The following is an 18,066-nucleotide window of genomic DNA, read 5'->3' as shown; positions in this document are numbered from 1 at the left end:
TCAGTTTTGTGTTTTCACAGTATAAACATCAGCTACTGAACACACCAAGTAGTTGAAGTACTAGTAAATTAATGTCTTTCTCTCTCTGAACTGGCTGTGTAGCTCTTTATAGATGATGTACTATGAAACATTCAGTCTTGCATTAGAGAGACAGCAGTCAGACCGTCTCACTTATTGAAATGTGATGATGAGTGTGAAAGGAACTTAAGTCATTCTCCTCTTTTAAACCACAACCATGACTTCTTTAATGTTTGCTCTTAGTATATATGACAGATATTTAATAAGACTGATAAAATGTTTGATAGCACTTACTCAATTATGTTTTTTTCTTGTCATATCATTAACTATCCCTCTCCAGACATATGGTGAGATATATAAAAATACTTGCTTGCAATAATAATATGTGTCGAATATGGTTTTCCCACATAAAGGGTCCATTTACATCATTAAAATAAAATTACATCTCTTTCTCCCTCATTGAAATCAATCAAATCAATGAATATGCAAACATTGCTCATTTCAGAAGTTTAACTGCTTGACACAAGATGTCTCCTACTTCACTGTGAAGTCTGTTCTCAGTGTATGTGCACAAGGCTTTACGTTTTTCCATCACACTTGTGTAAGTTGCGTACTGGACAGATTTTTGGTGAGCACAACAAAACTTTCCCCTCTCAGCAGATGAATATGAAAACAGCCTTTTAGTGTCAAACTACAAACTACTATTATTCTGCATAGTGAAGCTCAAACATCCAACTGAAGTAACAATAAGCAAAACACATTTCTGAGTAGACAGGGACTTACATGATATTTTGATATTTTAGACAATACCAATCTAATGCAACATGAACAACACTGATCTGAGAGGAGACTCCAGAGAATGAAGACTACAGGCTGTAAAATGAAAGGAGCAGTTGTTGGTGATGAAGTTGTCATATTACATAGCAGTGAAATTAAGAAAATGCACCAACATACAGTGTCTGCACAGAACATTTCCACTATAAATGGAGCACATTCATGTTGTGGCTTCATACCTTCATAGTTTAGAGTTTGTGATTAAGCCACTTGAGATTGTAAAAACAAAACAAAACAAAACAAAAAAATCAAGATATTTTCTTATTATCAAGTGGGTTTCATTTTCGATCTTATGTTACATGGGTGCTGAGGATAGTTGTTGGTAGGTTTGAGAAAAGGCTGTGGTGTAGTGTTTTCAACTCCCACTGTACCACTAAGGGTGGTTTCTTTCCAGGGCAGCTTTGGGTTGAGCCCAACACAGATAAGACCCACAGTGAGGTTAAACCTGTGGGAAGCTGAAAGAGGCTTATTTCGGTTGATCAAGACTGGTGGTGAGTCTGTGTCCGTTGGGAAAAGGGAGGCTGTGTTTACTTATAGCTTCAGAGACCTAGGCGCCGATTTACAGATTGTGTACTTTCTGAGTTTTTGCTTATTAAGTCTCAAATTACCACCACTGAAGTACGCATTCTATGTTTTTCTTAATGTGTCTGTTTTATTCCTGTGTAATGTACTTATGTTACTGTTGTTTTTGTTCTTTTGTATGTTGTATGTTTTTTTTTTAAGTAATTTGTCTTGTGTTTGTATTGTATTTATGTTTGGTATAAGAGTGTTGGTTTTACACTTTTTGTTATATGACTTGTTTGGTTGTATATTTGCAGGGCACCATTGTAAATAAGAGTGTTGCTCTCAATTGGTTTCCCCCTGAATAAATAAAGGTATCTATCTGTCAATCAATGGGATTGTCATTTTAGATATTGAAGTTGAACATTTAGAAATGGCTTTAAAGAGCTTTTTTCCCCCTATTTTTGGGTCGAAGTCTTGTCTGTTGGTTAAAGAATATTCCTTTTTTAATTTATATTAGCTATGTTTCATTCCAACATGTGTAGTAATATCAGTGTATTGGGATTAATGACCTCAGTGTAGATGAATGATGTTTGTTTAGTTTAAATACAGCTGTATATACACACAACACACAACACATGCCTCATATGCTTCTTTAGTTTATTTAAGTTTACAGTTCAGAGTGATTAACAATGAAAGAACAAAAAAGAAAATAAAACAATGTGATTGAAGGCCGTGAGATTAAGCGCACTGAGCATGGCAGCGACAGGCCACGTGGGCTTCAGCTGTTTCTGTTACGTCCTCGCTCTTCTGGTAGATGTTGCTCAGACCCTCAGAGCGATTCATGTAGGAATCTGCAACAGTACAGAGAACAAAGTGATTAAGCACTGTAGAACATAGATGTAAAGTGTGTCAGTTTGGCGATTCATCTGTAATTGTCTTGCAGACTCACCAGCAGGCAGGCAGTGGAAGCCGACAGTGACGGTGGTGGTTCTCACTGGCATGCAGCCGGGCAAGCAGCGCAGCACAGGCTCAACAGAGTAGCATTTGGACTCCTCGCCGTGGAGGACCATTTGCTTTTCCAGCTTCACAGATTCAAGCTTCATTAAGCACTCTAGAAAAGGTTGAAAAAAAGAAAGGTAAGCACTACAACAGCCCTTAGCTGAAAACAAATATTCATTGATTCTAGATTTTTCTATAATCTTATACGATAATGGTTTGGTGTGGGTTTGTCATCATCATTTGAATTTCTTTATATGCTACATTTTGCCATAATGAGTGTAAATGATATTCTTAAAGAACAAGGTAAAGCCAGTTTTACCAGAGGAGTCGCGGCAGCTCTTTCCAGGCATAACCCAGGAGTGAGCGTAGCTGACTGCATTCTTTGTCAGGCGTTCGTTGGGTGTGCGGTACTCCTCTCTGACTTCCCCATCAGCCTTTCCACAGAGTCCACAGGTCTGTCCCCTCATCCAGTCCACAACTTTAACCTGAAGAAAAGCAAAACAACAATGTTTTTAGAACTATGTTTTAATTGTGCCGTTACCATAATATAGATTATTAAACATTTAAACGTAGAAAAATTGCACAACATAATCAGATTTCTTTCATTACCTTCAATGCGTTCAGTCCAAAGTAGACCTCCTGAAGACCATGGCTAGGAGCATGGAGAGCAATGCCCTCACCTTTCTGTCTGATCTGAATTTTGCCTAAAATGAATGAAAATACAAAATATGTATTATTTTTTACTTTTTCAGCAGTTAGTTGTAACATTAAAGTTCAAACTAAAGTGATAAAATAAACAACCTGTTGGATGCTGGTATGGCAGGTTGCTGATGGGGATTTCTATTCCATTGACCATCACCATGACAACACTATTCCTCGGATACATGTCTATGTCACTGTTGAAAAAGAAGTGAAATATATGACTCATAGTGTTATATAATGTTAATGTTATATATAGTTTTCTGGATTTCCAGGTTGAGATTTTTTTTATTTTCTGACAATTTAGATATAAATACTAATTGTTCTTACATGTCTGCAATCTTCACATTGATTTGGTTCTGTTCCTGTGTTTGGTCTCTCTTCAGCAGAACCATGAATTTGAGTTCTGGGGTGCAATCCTGAGCCAAAACCTGGTAGCAAGAGTGGGGCATTTCGTTCTTGTATTTCCTGTTGTTGAAGGTGATCAGTGTGTCTTTGATCATGGCACACTTAGCTGGAGCAGAAAGAAAGATTAACCAGTAAGTTAGCTATTTACTAATCAGCATGACTATTCAGTAAAACCTGTTCCTTTAAATGTTTTCACCTGCATGGGCCTTGGTGAACATGTAGGAGATCTTGTCAAGCATGTTGTCCTGGTATGCTTCCAGCTCTGCAGCAGTGTCTCCAAATGGCAGATAAACAGGGAGACCCAGGTCACGTTTGTAGATGGTCCTCTATATTATGAAATTAAAACAGTCAGAGAGGAGATATATACTCTGAGTGACATGGTGTGATGGAGACATTTCCTGTGTGCACATAGAAATGGGGAATAACACTGCACCTTTGGTGTCTTCAGCACAACATTCAGGCTTTTCTCAGAAGCAGCAGCCACAGTCAGTTTGATCTGATGACGAACATTCTTGACCTTTGCCAGAGTTAATCCAGTCGCTGGAGCAATATCTGAAATGTACTCAGACAGCCTAGAGAGACATAAAAGTAAATGTTAAATCAACTGTTGTCTAACAAACACCTGGTAGACAGGTGTTTAGCAAAATGAAACCACGCAAAAGAAAGTAATGAATTCCCACACACTTCCACATCCAGGATGTCTGACTAAGGTTTATGACTGAAACATTGCATTTTCAATTAAGTCAGTGCCAAGAGTACATAAGAAGTAATTACTTTCTTTTGTAAGGTTTTAGGAAATAGAAGAAAATGTTTGAAATTAGATTGTGACGTTACCTCTTTGCATAGCGCCTCATGGGTTTTGGAAGATGGTCCCAGGTCAGCTTCAGGCGGAATGCAGGTGCTTGAGCCACAAGACCAGTTTCAGCTGTGATCTCAGTCTTGTATTCATTGCATTCTTTTCCCCAGCCAATATGGGCCTAAAAAATACATTCCAGCTGGAGTTAAAATCTCAACTGTTACTGCCGGCTTAATTCATGTCAGACCACATCAAAGGTTTTACTGTACCATCAGCTTGTGGTTGCTCAGCATCACACCATCAGCACAGATTCTCCAGTGGTCACTCTCTGCCAGGTTGGCGAAAATGACCTGCAGTCTGGTGGTTGATTTGTCAAAGTAAGCTGCGATCTGGTATCCCTGAACCTTGTGGTCGGCTCTAACAGCGCGGATGAGAATGACCACAGCAGGAGTGACAGTACTGGCGAGGTACTTGGCCTGAGAGTGCAAACCAGTGAATGACATTAATAGAAGTTTTGATTTTGCCCATTAAATACATGAAACTATAAATGGCTGGGTATGATTACTCACTTTATTGTAGATGGCTTCGAAGCTGTAGGCGCTGCTCCCACTGGTGTCACGGGCTGTGGAGATAGCATGCTGCAAACAAAGAAAATATTTAGCTTGCTCAAACAGAGTACATGATTTGACTGTCTAATGCTTTTTACACATCAGTTTGGTCAAATACCTGGTGGATGTGGTTCTTGGTGAACGTCATGTCATACAGCTCTTGCTGCAATAGAAAAATTAGCACATGAATTCCTGCACATACTTTATAATTCTACCGTTTCACATTTTCAATGGTAAATTTGTGCCTCACCTTTGACATGGAGCTGGACCTGGAGGAGCTAGAGCTGGAAGAGTGGCTGCTGGACAGGACAGATGAGCGGCTGCTTGAAGCGCTATTGGAGCGGGCGCTGGAGGAGCTTGATTGGCTGCTGGAGGCACTGCTGGAATGCCTGCTCAGTTTCTTTGATGCCTTGCTTCCCAGGGCAGCAACATCGACCATCTTGCTCTTGCGGCGAGAGGAGGAGCTGGAGGAAGACTTGGATGATACAGAGGAAGAGGCACTTGAACTGACAGAGCTGGAGCGGCTGGAGCGGGAGCTGCTGGAACGGGAGCTGCTGGAGCGGGAGCTGAGAGAACGAGAACTGCTGGAGCTGGAGGAAGTTCTGTTCTTTAGACCAGGAACCAGGATTTTCTTGAGTTTCATCAGGACGTTCTTGTCCTCGAGAATTTCCTCTTCCTCGCTCACGTTAATCACTTTGATGATCTTTTCTGCTGCTTTATCGCCAACCTGAATCTCAATTTCAATCTTCTCAATGACGGGTCCAGCAACTACAACCAAAGAAATAAACAGACACATTATTTTTCAGCAACTGCTTACAAAACAACTGAGGTCAGTAACTTGATGTCATCCATTGTACTTGCCTGGAACAACCTCAACCAGGATAGCATGTTTTCCAATTATGGCATAGAGTGGACAGTCTTTGATGAAAGCAGCGTTGCGAGATTCAATCTCAGTGCATGCCTTGATTCCAAAGGTTTCAAATGCAGCACACATTTTCTTCTCAAAGGCCCTGGGGAGTTTCACCTTGTTGGCAAGTTTGCTTGGCACCTCAACAGGAAGGATTTCAGATGATGCTGACTGTAAAACCACAACAAAGGCCACCACATTAGTTTGGAGGATGGTATAATTTCGTGATGGAAAAGGTGGTCAGGAAACCAGACTCACCATGCTACCGATCACAGTGGATGCCATCCTAGAAATCCTTGAAGAGAAGGTCTCCCTTGACAGCTGAGCCACAGCTTCAGCTGGAATCATTGGTGTTATCTTGGCAGCTGCGAGGTCTTCCACATTTCTTGCGACAGCAAAAGTCTCAACACTGTGGAAGAAAGAAAAAATAATGTCAAGAAATCCAAAGAAATTTTAAAACTGTGTGATATAAGTTAACACACATAAAAGAAACATACAGTGCAGATGCAATCTTATCGACGCCCTGAACAGGCAGGAACTGGAGCTTGAAGTTGCCCTTAATCATATCAATTCTTGCTTCCATTTGTGCAGGAACAATTGTGTGAACTCTGGCTCTTGACAGCAGGGAAGCCTGGATCAAAGCAGTATTCACACCCATAACTGCATAGGTGTGCATGGAAACACTGCAAGACACAGAAAACATAAACACACAGGGTTTTTCTTAATGATACATTTGTTTTCGCATTTGACAACAGTAAAGATTCAGGTTAATGAATAGGAAGAAGCTTGTTCAAGTTAATTACAATCAGTTTACCTTGGAGAAATTGCAGCACTCAGGCTGATATCAGACTTAAGAAGCTGAGAAGCGTGGAAGTTCGCAGGAAGAGGTGGTGTCACAGAGGCTTTGACTATGAAAACCAACACAGTTTTTTTGTGAATCAGTGTGAATACATTATTCAAATCAGCAACACTTAAGCTTCACCAGTCAAACTTACATTCAACAGATGCAGCAGCCACAGCAGCAGTATAGAAACTGAGCTCCATTGGCAGACCAACAGCAGTGGGTAGGATGCGACGAACCTCAGCAACCAGTATTGGCTTAACATAATGAGCTGCCACACCAGACAGCAGAGCATCCATAACCTTCCTTCCATAATTGTGAATTTCAGATCCGGAGGCAAGCTGTCAACACAAAATTACGTACAAGACATCAGATGTTCAGTTTTTAATGTGATTATTAAGTAGCAATCATACAATATGTAACAGTAGGAGATACAGTACCTCAATAATCTGGTCAACAATGGCTTTGTCAATGTTGGCAAATGCAATTTCCTGTCCGAAGAATTTCACGTACACAGAGGCCAGGGGCTGGCTTAAAGGATTAGCCTTCCACTCAGAGAGCTGTGTGAGCAAGAAAATAAAAAAAATACACACCTTAGTTTCTATGAAGGAAATGTGCTTTGATTACACAGTACTTTTAAAATAGAAGTAATATTAACATTAGAATGATCCCTTGAACTTACAGCCTTCATAACTTGTTTCATCTTGGTGATCCTTTCAGCATTCTCAGGAGCCTTGGGGATTTTCAGAGCGGCCTCCTGGATTCCCTCAGTTCTCACTCCAAGCTGAAAAAAGAAAAAAGGCCATTTGATGGGTAAGTATCTTCAAAATTATTACAAAAAATGCTATGTGTAAGATCTATTTAGCCATTCTCTTACCTCAAGGACATCAGCATAAGCTCCTGCCAGGTAGGTGCGAGCTTTGGCCACAATGGCTCTTGGCAAAATAGTCGCAGCATCATTGACATAGAAGGCACTGGCAGCAGCACCCATCATCCAGGAGCCTGCACGGCAAAACATAAGAGCCATTAAACCACATGTTTTAAGCTGATGACATAGTATTATTATTATTCTGTTATCCTCTTACTGTAGTAGGCATCAGAATAGAGAGCTCTGCTGAAGCGGTAGCTCAGTCTGTCGAATTTGGGGCTGAGGATCTTCATAGCAACATTACAGGCGGCAGCACTGAACATAGAACATTAAAATATACAGAGTGAGATTCTAAGCAGTAACATGTTTAAATAAATTAAAAAAAACAAAAATGTGAATATTATTGAGGTTCTTACACAGAAGAAAAGTCAGGGGCAGTGTTCTTCGTCATGGCCTTCATGTAAGAGTAGACAAAGCTAGCGACCTGCAGGTTTGTTTCTTTCAAGAGTTTGTCGGCAAGGGTAGTCACCAGACCCATGGGCGGTTTGGTCTCAAAAAACACGATAGCAGCAACCATATGTTCTTCTGGGTGGACAGCCTTATCCATGAACAGCTGAAGAGCGATTTCCTGGATCTAATTCACAAAGATGAATGTTATAAATACAGCGGCACATAACAAAATAGGTTTTAAACATATATTATGAATGGAAGGAATCAGAAAATGTTATCTCACCTTCTTGGACTCCTTCTTTGCAATGTTCCTCAGGGCCAGAATAGCATCAATGTGAACTCTATGTGGCAGATTAGCAGCAGCACTGCCAAAGCCAGGCAGGAGCTTTGTGATTGGCTTGAGGCTGGCAGGATGTCCAGCGTTACCCAGAACTTTGAGAACAACAGTGAGTTCCTTAATATCACCACTGGCAACAGCCTGGACAAGGAGTTCATGGATGGGCTGTGGGAGGTACAGAACAACATTCATGTCACTGATTTTATAACTGAAGTTTAGTTTTAGAAATCAAATGCACAAACAATACATACCCTCACAAAATCAGCTGGGCAAGTTGGGTTCTCTGCGCAGTATTTAGCAACCAGGGTGCCGTAGCCCAGCATGACAATCTCACGCAGGACTGGGTTTTCTTGAATCTTGTGGTTCATAGTCAGGCCCTTAGGATTGGTGAAAATGAAAACCTGGTTATGTGTCCCAGTTCTCATATTGGGGCAATGACAGAAGACTGCTTTTAATGTTGACTCACCTCAACAAGCTTGATGGCTTCCCGGTCAGCTGTCACCATGTGCACAGATGCCAGCAGAGCTTGAGCAGCTTCAGCAATAGTCAGCTCACCAGCAAGGAACTTCTCCTTGACGAACCTCAGAGCAACATGAGAACCAATGGCAGGGATGGCATTCAGGATCCAGTGCCTGAGAAAGAAAAGTATTATTATTAAGTGATAATCAGCATTATGTTTCTGTACACTGCTCTTTTTTAAATGCTGTTTACATTTACCTGTAATCAGATCTAACTTTGTACTGACTCCAGAGGGCCTCAATAATTTCAAATCTGGCCTCACGCATTAACTGGACAAGCTCAATAAACTTCAGAGGTGCATCTTCATGGACCTTGGCTACATTGAAGGCCACCAGGTGGTTCAGAATCTCAATAATCTGTCAGAAAACAAAATTCTTCCCATGTTAAAGTGTTTTGCTACAGGATGAATTCAACAAAAATCGAATGAAGAAGGAATGTTATCTGAAGTACCTGAGCCTCAACATTGCTAATCTTCAGAAGCTGGATGGGTGTCTGGAGAAGCTCACTGCCAAACTCGTACTGCAGGGATCCATGGTGAAGATAGTCAGCTCTGATGGGCTCCACAGGGACCCTCTCGATCTCCAGGAAGGTCAAGGTTTGCCTGTGAATATATGTGAGCATTGAATCAATCTTCATTGCAGCATTTTGTGTTGCTAATAGCAATCATACACCACTTATTTTTCATTTTAACCACGTACTTAGCCTCCATCTGGGCGGCGCCGTTCAAGATGTTGAAAGGTGAGAACTGGATGACCTCTCTAGCAGTTGCCTTCAAGATCAGAGAACCTGTGGCCAAAGGCTTCATGATGTAGTCAAAGGCTACAGTTCCCTTCAGGGTATTTCCGCTCTATATAAACAAGAGATAGTATTATTACACCAGCAGTTTCTGGAAGTATACAGCACATTTAGAAGGTAGGTAATGCCAGTAAAATTGCACTTACAGCCTCACACTCAACACATCTCTCTGTGTAAGCCAAGCCGATGTCCTTAATGATTCTCTCCTGGCAGTGGTTCAGGTCCTTGGTCTTGGTCACAGTGATGCGGTCAGCCTTTGCGTCCTCACTGATGGTGTAGTGGGTCTTGCACACACCCTGAGCTCCAGGCTAGTTAAAACAGATCAAAATACAGCTTGTTAGCTTAAGTATAGTGGTGTTTTGTATTTGGAGCTATAAGAAAAATCAGTTATATGTACCTCCTGGAGGTCATAGACGCTCTGTGTCTTCTTGATGTTCATCTGGAAGATGTTGAGGATTCCCCTGTAGACATTCAGCACAGTTGCAGTGACGCTAGCGGGTGCGAATACTTTGCCGACGACACCATTGGCATACTCAAACTTGATGGGTGTCAGGAGCTGAGCAGCCAGGGCTGAGGTGAGCTTGGTGGCTGGGATGAAAGCATCTTTGGGCCAGATGCCACTGTACTCAAAGATTTGAGGGTCTACAAGCTACAAGGAAAAGTGACAGGTTGAATGAAGTGTGACCACAAAAACTGTCTTATATTATCATTTTTAGCCACATGGAAAATAGTAGTCTGGGTCACACAAGTTGTTGATCAGTAGAAAATTGTACTAATACTCATGAATAGTCTTTACCTTCAGCATGAAGGTGTCGGCAGCCGCTGCACTGATCAGGACTTTGCTTGTCACTTTCACTCCGGCCCGTGCCAGACCCTCCTCAGGCAGGCCGCCCATCAGCAATGCTTCATATTTGTACACGTAAGTCTTTCCAGTAGCAAATTCTGGGGCTGCAATAATAAACAAGAAAATAATCTTTAATAAAAACCTCAATAAAAAAAACTAAACTAAGACAGGAAAGTATGGTGTGAAAACAACTTTCCATATATGCACTACAAGTTTTTTAAAGTGTTTAACTGTTAAGTCAATGCACATTTTTTACAGTATGTAACAAAATAAAAAACTTACCAAAGCTGACCTGGTAGCCAGCTAAAAAAAAGGAATAAAATGTTATTTTGGTGTTCATGAGAGAGAAATAAAATACATGAAAAAGAAGTAAAACTATAAATTTGAAAAATTGAAATGTATCCCATCTTCTCATCATTTTAAAAACTGCTGCATATTATTGGCAAGAGAAACTAAAGAACTGTCTATTTTCTATGCTAAGTTTGATATAAGCAGTGACTTTACACTGCCAGAAAATGCAATAGCAGTTCTTTTGCATCATGATTTTTCTGTCTTTTATCATAATTTTCTTTGAATATTTTTGTCATAGTAAAACTGTTGAGAAGTGTTACCCTATATGCTTCATAATAGTGATACTAAACTAAGCAAAGTTTTCAGATAATTAATTTAAATTGCATCCAAAGTGATAAAAGCAGTTTAAAGACTCACCTGCAAGGGCCACAGTGAGAGCGAGTACAAGCACCCTCATGGCTGCTGAATGTGATCGACTTGTACCAGATGTCTCCTATTTAAAGCCAGTTTTTGCTGACTGCGTGCCCATCAAAATGGATCATTAACCAAGCATCAGCCTTTCATTGTCATTGATGTTACCTTGCCCTGACCACGAAGATTAGACAAACAGAGTAATAAAAAATGTCACAGATGTAACAAGTTATCTTAACCTGACTCCTGACTTCAGTGGCACAAACAGCCCGATGTCCCAAAAAAGTTTTTTCTCTTGTGACATTACACATTTCACACAAGATGAACTGCAATGCTACTTGTATTTAAAAAATAATTCAACATTTAACAGTGTTGTACATTAAAATATTACATTCTCCTAAAAAATATTGTAGCTCTCATACATTTCACTACAAAGCAATATCTACAATTTTATTATTGTCCTATCATTCATTAAATGGCCTCCTTTGGTTCTGACGCTGCCAATGATTTAAACAAGAAAACAATTACAATAGAAAAACATTATTGTGAAGCCAAATATTATTATGCAAATGCTATTATAGAATACTTTATGTGGATTGCACAAACTTGTGCAAAACAGGTTCCAATGTCATCATGTCCTGACCTGCAATTTTTTCACAGTCCTGTCACTTTGTTCCAGCATCTGTTGACTGTCCAAATGCAATAATCCAACATGAGTTAACTTCACTTTGTCGAAATGTTTCAGAATCATCACCTCAAAAATCAAACTGTATCCAAATCAAGTCAATTAAATCTAAATTCATGTTATGATGAGTTTTTGATCAAAATTATTTGCTTGTTTGTTTATCGTTTTTATTCTGTGTCCTTTTGCTCGAGTGCTTTTATTGTTTTTATCATTTGTTTTTTGTGCTTTTGCCTGTGTGCTCTGTAAAGCACTATGGGTATGAAATGTGCTATGTTAATGAATTTGCCTTGCCTTAAACATTAATATGTCCTCCATAGAATTATGCCCAGCCAGCAAGGGTTTACAAGACACCACAAATGAATATAAACCAGCTGCAGAATGTAGTGCAAAAATAACAGTGTGCAAAGGATTCTACCAACTGTCCAGAAAAACATAAAACTAGGATGAGAAGAAAATGAAGAACAGTTGAATGCAATTTCTGACACTGTGCATTGATTAGATGGATAAACTGATTGTTGCTGCTTTTTTAAAACCAATGAATCACCTGCAGCAAAGCCTTAACAGCCTTTATACATTCTGTACATTATACAGTATACTTTAACTTTACCACATGCTCCAAAAATAATAATCCAATAGGATTCACTTGTTTGAAGCAAAACGCATGTGCTATATAACCCATTTATAGTAATTTAAAGTCAAAACATTTTCTTCTTCTTTTTTCTACTTCTCCCCACAAAACATAAAATGGCATTTAGTTTGTTGGGAAACATTTAATATTAGTTCGGACAGACATAAGTCGAAGAAATGAAAAGCAATGAAATGTATGTAAGAAATGTATGTATGTATGTTTTTGGCAAATTACTAAGGCCCTAACTTGAAAAGTGCCTACTTGAAAAATGTATTGACTATATTATTTCTATAGAAATGTGGTTCCCCCCTTAACTTCAGTACAATCTATAAGAAATATGTCTTAAAGAATATTGACCATATTAACTTCAGCGTTCAGCCGTGAAGGATGCCACATGGTCTGCACAGGTGAACTACTTTTAAAATGTCAAAAATGTCAAAATGTCAAATTGTTTTAGCCTAAATCAAACTGAACTAATTGCAAGTGATGCAAAACATTTCTGTATCTTTATGTTGAGCAATCTGTGGCAAAGTTCATAATTTAAAACCGTAAACTGAAGTTTTTCATAGATTGGTGGTAAATGCAATGCTGTTCAACATGCAGGAAGACACTCACTTTCCCAGAATTAATTGTGCTGTAAGTCTGTGCACTGTGCAGTGATTATGACACTTGGTACTTATTTTCTGAAAAACAAAAAACAAAAAACAAAACAAAACAAAACAGTCTTTATCTTTCCTGTAGGCTGCTATGGTATGGATTTGTGTTTTCCAGGCATAGAAAGCCCTTTATCATGCTTGACATCATAGAATTTGTTGCATTAGCCAATGTCAAAGGCAACTTTTAAAAGAAAGTCAGAGTTCAACATTTGGAGCTCATTTTTGATTTACAAACTCTCAATGAAAGTGTTTTTTTTCTGTGGCAATACTTCGATGTACTTCTGGTCAACAACCTCGCTGACTGGATGAAGTTTGTCCCCTGTCGGCCCCCGTACAGACACGAAGCGGATAATGTGATTTGTACTTCCACGGTTGACAGTTCAGAGACCGACTGTTTTTGAGAAGTCCTATTCGGTTTGAAAACGACCTCCTGATCCCCCACCGGCCCCCCAAAATGACCTGGTTTCTTGTGTTTGTATCTTCGGTCATCGTGGTGTGCGGTGCCAGCGTCTGTCCGTGTGAGAGACCCGAGCTGTGTCAGCAGATACACGAAGAGAGAGACTTTGAGGTAGTTAAACTGTTCAACCTACAACCAGATATGATCATCAACACATAACTGTTCAGTTTAGTGCTTTAACACCCTGCTTACTGTCTCAAAGCTGCCGGTAATTAGTAGTAGCAGTAAATAAGGGAACATATGTGTGAACAGACTAGTGTCAAAGCTGCTGCTGGAGCTCCATGCTGTAAATATATAACTATTATTGACAACTCTACTGAGCTCTTAGCATCAAAATACTTCACCCTGATCAATGATGAATTGATGAATTGATGAATTAAAACACATCATGACAAACGACTTCAAAAGTTTAAAGAACATTTTGAAAAATCGCCACTCTTAACACTTCTATAAATGTATTGGCTGCATAGCAATAAATCAAAATGGATCACATGTTTTTAATGTAAGTTTCAGTTTAAAAATACTGTTCCTCTTTATCCTCTTTGGCTGTGTGTTCTCTGCTTTATGGTGGGGTCATTTTCAAGGGAGGGTTCCTCTTTTTGGGTACATTTTGCCTCTTATTCAGAGTCTCGTGTTGATTCAACGCTCACATATGAAAGTCATAGTTAACACACCCATTCTGTAGCTGTGCAAATATCTATGTTGAATATTTTATAGATGACAAATCTGACAGGAGACAGTTTGATATTGTGCACTGGTTTGGTTTACTGTCACCTCTGAATGGAGCCATTGTTAATGTTATGAGCTTCACCTGTGTTTTTGTTGTGAGTTTAAATGTCTGCACTGAGAAATGTCTATTGTTATTCAACCCAATGTAACTAACATCACCTTTGTAGCTGTAAATGTATTCGTGATGAAGTTTCCTCAAAGTCTTTTTTTTCAGGAAGTGTTCAAGTTTATATAGCCTACACACTTCATTTAGTAACATTTTATTTGCACACAAACAAAGAAACATGTTCAGGGTCCTAGAATACTGCATATAAAACATGCTTTCATCCATTGTATCTCTATTTAAAAAATGAATTTTCCAAAACTTGTTATTCCACATTTTGAAAAAAGGTTGTGGAAATATTTTGGAGCACATTTTTCAAATTTTATGTAATTTTCGAGTATTTTTATGACCATGTGAACCATGTTTCCAACTGCAGAAAGAATAATTGGACAAGCTAAATGTATCGACAAAACTGGCCTAACTGAGAGTAAATGGGGTGTGAATAGATGTAAAACCGGGCTGTCATCTTTGCCTGTTAGCGGCTAACAAAGTTTGTGGTCAGATAAAGAGAAGTGAGACTGACCCCTCCCCCTGCTGCTCCGTCTCACACGTTTCCTTTTTGTGAATTTATCAATAAAAAATGCACAGGGATACTATTAAGTATGAATAGGAGCAGGTAATCCTACATTCACGTTTCTGTGTGTTTCTCTCTGTGTCCAGGTGTTTGTTTTTGATGTGGGCGGAAAGACATGGAAGTCTTACAACTGGAGCATGGTGACGACAGTGGCAACATTTGGAAAATATGATGCTGAACTCATGTGTTATGCTCATTCCAAAGGAGCGCGGGTAGTCCTCAAAGGTAGGACTTCACAACAGAATGAAGTCATTTGACTGAGTTTAGTTGTTTGTTCTTACTTTAATTTACAAAGTTTAAGAGCTAAAGAGTCACTTTTTATCCTATTTCTTGCTTGTTCAGTCAACAGTTCATGTACTCATTGTTCTCATTGTTCTCATTGTTGTCATCATCTCTCTTTTTCAATGTTGATGAGAAAAGGTGATGTTCGCCTCTCGTACATTGTGGACCAAGACAACAGGACGGCGTGGATAACGGAGAAGGTCAAATTGGCCAAGAGTCAGTTTATGGATGGGATCAACATAGACATTGAACAAGCAGTAGAACAGGACTCGCCAGAGTACCTTGCTCTGACAAACCTGGTCAAAGAGACCACTGAGGCTTTCCACAGGGAGATCCCAGGTTCTCAGGTGAAATAAAATATGTTAAATAAAAAATGTTTTGACAATATCACTCTGAACAGGAGCAGGCTTGACAGTACATAAAGTCTAATAAGCCCTCCCTAACCTGCCTAACCCTGATCTCTAGGTCTCATTCGATGTTGCCTGGTCACCTAAATGTATCGACAAGCGCTGCTATGATTACGTCACCATCGCCGAATCCTGCGACCTGCTGTTTGTGATGTCCTACGATGAGCAGAGCCAGATCACGGGGGACTGTATCGCAATGGCAAATGCTCCGTTCTCTCAAACACTCAATGGTTTGTTTACTAGTTGTGTGGTAACAAGTGAGTAGAAATCAGCTCACTACTAATGACCTCTTTATTAATAGATGTTTGTCTGTCTTTCCAGCCTATGATCAGTATTTGAATCTGAATATTGATCCAAAGAAGCTGGTGATGGGTGTGCCATGGTACGGCTATGACTACCCATGCCTCAACCTTTCCCAGGTAAGTATTTAAATGCTACACAGTTTAAATGTTTGTTTTTGCACGTTTTCAAAGGATCATTTTGATGATATTCTTAATTTTTCTTCTTGTCAATAAATCCCATGACCAAAACTAAAAATGAACTGCTAACCTGCAGTATTGGTATTGTCTGTGCATCCAAAACCTGATAAATATTATTCCTCTGTGCCTCTGAGCTCCATTATTGTCCAAAAACTTATTAGAAACACTGGTGATTGGTGAGCCACTGTTTTACCGGGTGACATTATATTACGATGAACACAGGCGCTGTTTGTTTGTTTTAATTCAATCCCCCATATACTGTCAGTTACTCACCAACACATAAAATGTGTATTCATGTGCATCTGAAAATAGTCCCCTAGAAATGCACTACTTACTCCTGTTTGACTAATGTTTGCTAAAAGCTACAGTGCCCAGCTGTTTTACTATTATTAAACCTTTTTTTTGAAAAGGAAACCAAAATATAAATAAATAATTTATAATATATTATATATTATATATTAATTTAATATAAATAATAATTTTATAGAGACGGACTAAGACGTTATTTTTGGTCTTTTATGGGATTTGTTGACAATAAGAAAAAACACCTCATTCTTTGTTGCATTTTAATTGCCTTTGTGTTTGAAATATACTATGTGAATGAACTTGCTATGCCTTAAATAAGAAATGCAATGACACAATATTCACAGTGAAATTACTTAAAGCTATCCACAGTTAAACAGTACACACTTTATTTTAGCCTTTTCTCCCCATGTCTCATTTCTTTACCTAGCATATATCTGAAATGTTTTATATTTTTGTCCTCCAAGTGTTGTTAAATCCAAAGCACACTACTGCTATTATTTATACTTATGGTATTGTTCTCTCTGAAGTGTAAATACAGATAGTCATTCATGTCTTCTCCTATACCAGGAGGGAATATGTTTTATTCCCAAAGTCCCTTTCCGTGGAGTCCCTTGCAGCGATGCAGCTGGAATACAGAAAAAATACAGCTGGATCATGCAGCAGGTCAAAAGCTCGTTGTCCGGCAGGCTGTGGGACAGCAAGCAGCAGGCTCCCTACTTCAATTACAAGGTAGGTAAACTTATATTTCAGTCTTAATCCTGTTTTAATTAGGTTAAAAATATCCAAATATGTTTGAGTAAGATGTGGCATTGTTGTAACAAAGTGGGAACCCCTTTAGCGAATGATTTGTTTTTCTGTCAGCTTGACTATTATCTCCAAAGTCCCAATAAATTACACTTCAACAAATCAGGCAGGCATTTCAGCGAGAGCTATTCATCTGGAGTGCTGGCGTCCACCCGAGCTACCACAATGTCACTTCCCAAACAAAACAAATCGCCCTTTGAAACAGCAATAAAACATTCCCATTGAATGCCTTCAGGGAGGGTTTTACCACAAGTTGGTGCCATCATCCGTTCTCATTTTCTTGTCAATCACCTGCATTTTCCTCAGGACCAGGAAGGAAAGATTCACCAGGTTTGGTATGACGACCCGGAGAGTATCTGTCCCAAGGCGGACTTGGTGAAATCTAAAGGTTTGAGGGGCATTGGCATGTGGAATGGAAACATCTTGGACTACAGCGATGATCCTGTCGCCAAGCAGCAGACCGCAATGATGTGGAATGCCCTCTTAGGATGCTAGCTGGGATACACTTACACCGCTGCAGAAATGTACACCACCCCTGAACCCACTGCTGTTTGTTGCTAAGTCAATATATCCCTTTGTAGCAGTAACGGGGTGCGACTTTGGGGATGCATACTTGCACTTCGGAGTTTATTGTGGCTTTTATTGCTGTTGTCTTTGAATGTAGACATTCCACTGGGCTAAATGAAATGACTGTGATTCTCTGAAAAGGATGATCTTTTTAATGTGATGAACACAAATAGCTTTTTTTTTGATTGACTGATATTGAGCTTACTGAAATCTGTGCACTTTATTTTTCATAAATAAAACATTTTCTGATAAATTTGTCA

The 18,066-nt window shown here is 39.4% G+C and overlaps 2 protein-coding genes and 1 long non-coding RNA gene across 4 annotated transcripts; 2 read left to right on the top strand and 1 right to left on the bottom strand.

The window, feature by feature from the left end:
• Positions 1–1,996: 1,996 nt before the first annotated feature.
• On the bottom strand, positions 1,997–13,307 carry LOC137187719 (vitellogenin-2-like). 2 transcript variants are annotated; one of them, XM_067596844.1, is made up of 34 exons: positions 11,136–13,307; positions 10,710–10,730; positions 10,380–10,531; positions 9,981–10,232; positions 9,730–9,891; positions 9,487–9,635; positions 9,239–9,389; positions 8,987–9,144; positions 8,736–8,901; positions 8,521–8,646; positions 8,216–8,434; positions 7,899–8,116; positions 7,700–7,797; positions 7,492–7,616; positions 7,297–7,398; positions 7,055–7,174; positions 6,769–6,955; positions 6,588–6,681; positions 6,271–6,456; positions 6,032–6,182; positions 5,728–5,944; positions 5,117–5,634; positions 4,985–5,029; positions 4,828–4,896; positions 4,528–4,734; positions 4,297–4,439; positions 3,896–4,034; positions 3,659–3,788; positions 3,385–3,568; positions 3,157–3,251; positions 2,965–3,059; positions 2,675–2,840; positions 2,306–2,467; positions 1,997–2,207 (listed from the first exon to the last, which is right to left on the bottom strand). In XM_067596844.1, the coding sequence occupies exons 1-34, from the start codon at positions 11,173–11,175 to the stop codon at positions 2,095–2,097; spliced, it is 5,160 nt and encodes a 1,719-aa protein (XP_067452945.1). In that variant the 5' UTR covers positions 11,176–13,307; the 3' UTR covers positions 1,997–2,094. The 2 variants fall into 2 exon arrangements, with proteins under 2 accessions (XP_067452945.1, XP_067452944.1); XM_067596843.1 differs by having other exon boundaries at positions 10,710–13,307.
• On the top strand, positions 2,747–9,259 carry LOC137187727 (uncharacterized). Its single transcript, XR_010929266.1, has 4 exons — positions 2,747–2,808; positions 3,441–3,593; positions 7,335–7,427; positions 9,178–9,259. It is a non-coding gene; the product is annotated as an uncharacterized lncRNA (long non-coding RNA).
• Positions 13,308–13,420: 113 nt separating the features above from the next.
• Positions 13,421–18,059, top strand: ctbs (chitobiase, di-N-acetyl-). Its single transcript, XM_067596849.1, has 7 exons — positions 13,421–13,666; positions 15,048–15,186; positions 15,382–15,590; positions 15,709–15,880; positions 15,972–16,069; positions 17,003–17,164; positions 17,546–18,059. The coding sequence occupies exons 1-7, from the start codon at positions 13,553–13,555 to the stop codon at positions 17,732–17,734; spliced, it is 1,083 nt and encodes a 360-aa protein (XP_067452950.1). The 5' UTR covers positions 13,421–13,552; the 3' UTR covers positions 17,735–18,059.
• Positions 18,060–18,066: the final 7 nt, after the last annotated feature.

Source organism: Thunnus thynnus, chromosome 8 (assembly GCF_963924715.1).
Source record: "Thunnus thynnus chromosome 8, fThuThy2.1, whole genome shotgun sequence".
Classification (NCBI taxonomy): domain Eukaryota; kingdom Metazoa; phylum Chordata; class Actinopteri; order Scombriformes; family Scombridae; genus Thunnus; species Thunnus thynnus.
This window is presented reverse-complemented; position numbering and strand designations above follow the sequence as displayed.

Excerpts from the sequence above, each read along its gene's own strand:
- ctbs (XM_067596849.1), top strand. The coding sequence starts at position 13,553 with ATGACCTGGTTTCTTGTGTTTGTATCTTCGGTCATCGTGGTGTGCGGT. Across the intron at positions 13,667-15,047 it reads ACGAAGAGAGAGACTTTGAG|GTGTTTGTTTTTGATGTGGG; the intron begins GTAGTTAAACTG and ends CTCTGTGTCCAG. Across the intron at positions 16,070-17,002 it reads CATGCCTCAACCTTTCCCAG|GAGGGAATATGTTTTATTCC; the intron begins GTAAGTATTTAA and ends CTCCTATACCAG.
- LOC137187719 (XM_067596843.1), bottom strand. The coding sequence starts at position 10,845 with ATGATGAGAAGATGGGATACATTTCAATTTTTCAAATTTATAGTTTTA. Across the intron at positions 9,636-9,729 it reads GATGTGTTGAGTGTGAGGCT|AGCGGAAATACCCTGAAGGG; the intron begins GTAAGTGCAATT and ends TTGTTTATATAG. Across the intron at positions 3,789-3,895 it reads TTGTGCTGAAGACACCAAAG|AGGACCATCTACAAACGTGA; the intron begins GTGCAGTGTTAT and ends TTCATAATATAG.